This window comes from Gossypium arboreum, chromosome 1 (assembly GCF_025698485.1).
Source record: "Gossypium arboreum isolate Shixiya-1 chromosome 1, ASM2569848v2, whole genome shotgun sequence".
NCBI classification, from domain to species: Eukaryota; Viridiplantae; Streptophyta; class Magnoliopsida; order Malvales; family Malvaceae; genus Gossypium; species Gossypium arboreum.
The window spans coordinates 1,296,705-1,298,921 of NC_069070.1; the positions used below are offsets into that span (position 1 = coordinate 1,296,705).

General features: G+C 31.8%; 1 protein-coding gene across 1 annotated transcript; it reads left to right on the forward strand.

The window, feature by feature from the left end:
* The first annotated feature begins 417 nt into the window (after positions 1-417).
* Positions 418-1,244, forward strand: LOC108482614 (ethylene-responsive transcription factor ERF038-like). The gene has a single exon (XM_017785740.2). It carries the CDS (start codon positions 449-451, stop codon positions 1,148-1,150), a length of 702 nt encoding a protein of 233 aa, XP_017641229.2. The 5' UTR covers positions 418-448; the 3' UTR covers positions 1,151-1,244.
* The last annotated feature ends 973 nt before the right edge of the window (positions 1,245-2,217 follow it).

A 2,217-nucleotide genomic window follows, 5' to 3' on the forward strand; every position in this document is an offset into this window, starting at 1 on the left:
GTAAAATCACCAAAATATACATAATTAAAGTAAAGGGATTAAATATCGAACTCTAACATTATAAATGAATTTAAACCATAATTAGATCGTAACAAAAATAACCAAAATTTACATTTTCTTTTGCGACAAGGTAACTTTTTTCAATTTGGTCTCTATGATGACATGGCACTCTGAAATTATAATAAAATATCATATTTTTATATGATGATGTGGTACAATATCAAAGTGTTACATCATTATAGAGACCAAAACTGAAAAAGTTGCAAAATTCAGGGACCAAATTGGAAAAAGTTGTCAAATATAGGGACTTAGATGCTGGTTTATTCCTTTTCTTTTTCTTCTTTTATTTTTTTCTAGTTTGGCCCAGTGCCTTGAATACACTTTATAATCTGTCAAAAAAGGAATTTATATAAGAAGCTAATTTGCTAAGCTCCTTCTTCTCCAACCGATGCCCTCTTTCACATTTTTCTCCCAAAAAGAATTACTATCCGCCATGGAAGTACCACTCCAAGCTGAGCATGAGCTTGAACTCGAAACCCAATCATCTTCTTCATCATCATCGTCATCATCATCATCCCCTTTAGTTATTAAATCAAACAAAATTCAAAAACTGACTCAAAAAACAAACGAAAACAAGAGGAAGTTCAACAATGGCGACGAACTTGAACGGGAACATCCCACATACAGAGGTGTAAGAATGCGTCAATGGGGGAAATGGGTATCTGAAATCCGTGAACCAAGGAAAAAATCAAGGATTTGGTTAGGCACGTTCCCCACGGCGGAAATGGCAGCTCGAGCTCACGACGTGGCGGCGCTTGCCATTAAAGGCAAATCGGCTTACTTGAATTTCCCAGATATAGCTCATGAGTTTCCTCGGCCGGTAAGTTCATCGCCTAAGGATATTCAAGCTGCTGCTGCTAAAGCTGCTGCTTTGAGTTACGATCAAATGGCGCCGCGGTCTCCTTCGTGTACGGCGTCTTCGACGGTATCTCATGATAGTACAAGTTCGTCGTCGAATGATAAGGATGATGCTTTCATTGATCTTCCAGATTTGTTGATGGATATGAATCATCAAATGTATGAGTTTTGGGGTGTTGATATTAATGGTTTTTTGGGGTCTGAAGAGCCTCGCCTTTGGGAATATTGCTAATTTGGTCCATCAACAATATCATCATGTTGTAATATTTTTCCATTAATTTACAGGTTTTATTTTAAAATCCAATAGTTCTTTCTTTCTTTCTAAATGATAGTTGGTCAAATTTTGATCTTTTTACTATACTAATTTTTTATTTAGCCCCTGTACTTTTATGAGGTTATTAGTTAGTCCAATTTGTTAGGCTAAGGTGGATTTTTCTTCTTAAAAACACCATTCCAACACGCACAAAACTAAGAGAGAAGCCAGAAATGAATAAAAAATTTGGGGGGCCACAATGCAAATTTACATTTATACTAACTTATGATTTCCTAAAAGTTAAAGGGACTACATAATAAATTTTCCATTTGCCCTCTCCCTCCCCCTTGCACAAAACAATTCACGTCTGTATGATGAGTTAGAAGAGGGTGTTTTAAGAAGAAAAAAAACTATGTTAGTATATTAACTAAATGGTAAACTAATGAATTATAAAAATAAAGGATCAAATTGTGTTTAAAATGAAAATATAAGGATTAAATCATAAATTTAAATATAATAGACAGATAAAGATCATAAGTTGACCGTTGTAGTGATAGGAATATTGATTATATTTAATGTTTTAATTAATATAATATGGAATTATTCTTTAAAGAAAAAGTAGTAGAATAGCTTTAGAAAAAGTTTCAAAATAAAGGAAATCAATTTAGATCATATAAAATTTTTATTGGTGAAGGTTTAATAAAAGGTATTCCAACCTTTACGTGTTTATCGTTTTAGATGTGGTCTAGAATCGAATTATGCTAATCGTATTTATTATTTGAACTTTACCCTATTCTTATAATTCACTAAAAAAATCTAATAAAAGGTATTCAAAACGCGATGATATATTTCTTAAACTACTTTTTCATTTTTCAAGTATTTAAGTTGAAAAATATCAAGTGTTAAAATTCATAACCTCCAAATTATCATATCAACAATCAATGATACCAATTGAACTAATATCGATTTGTATTTTTACACGGTTTAACATATTGCAAGTTTTGAATTCTTTTTCTTTTATTATTTTTAATAGGATGAATATATAT

What these genes read in the sequence shown, in the direction of transcription:
- LOC108482614 (XM_017785740.2), top strand. Translation starts at nt 449, where the DNA reads ATGCCCTCTTTCACATTTTTCTCCCAAAAAGAATTACTATCCGCCATG.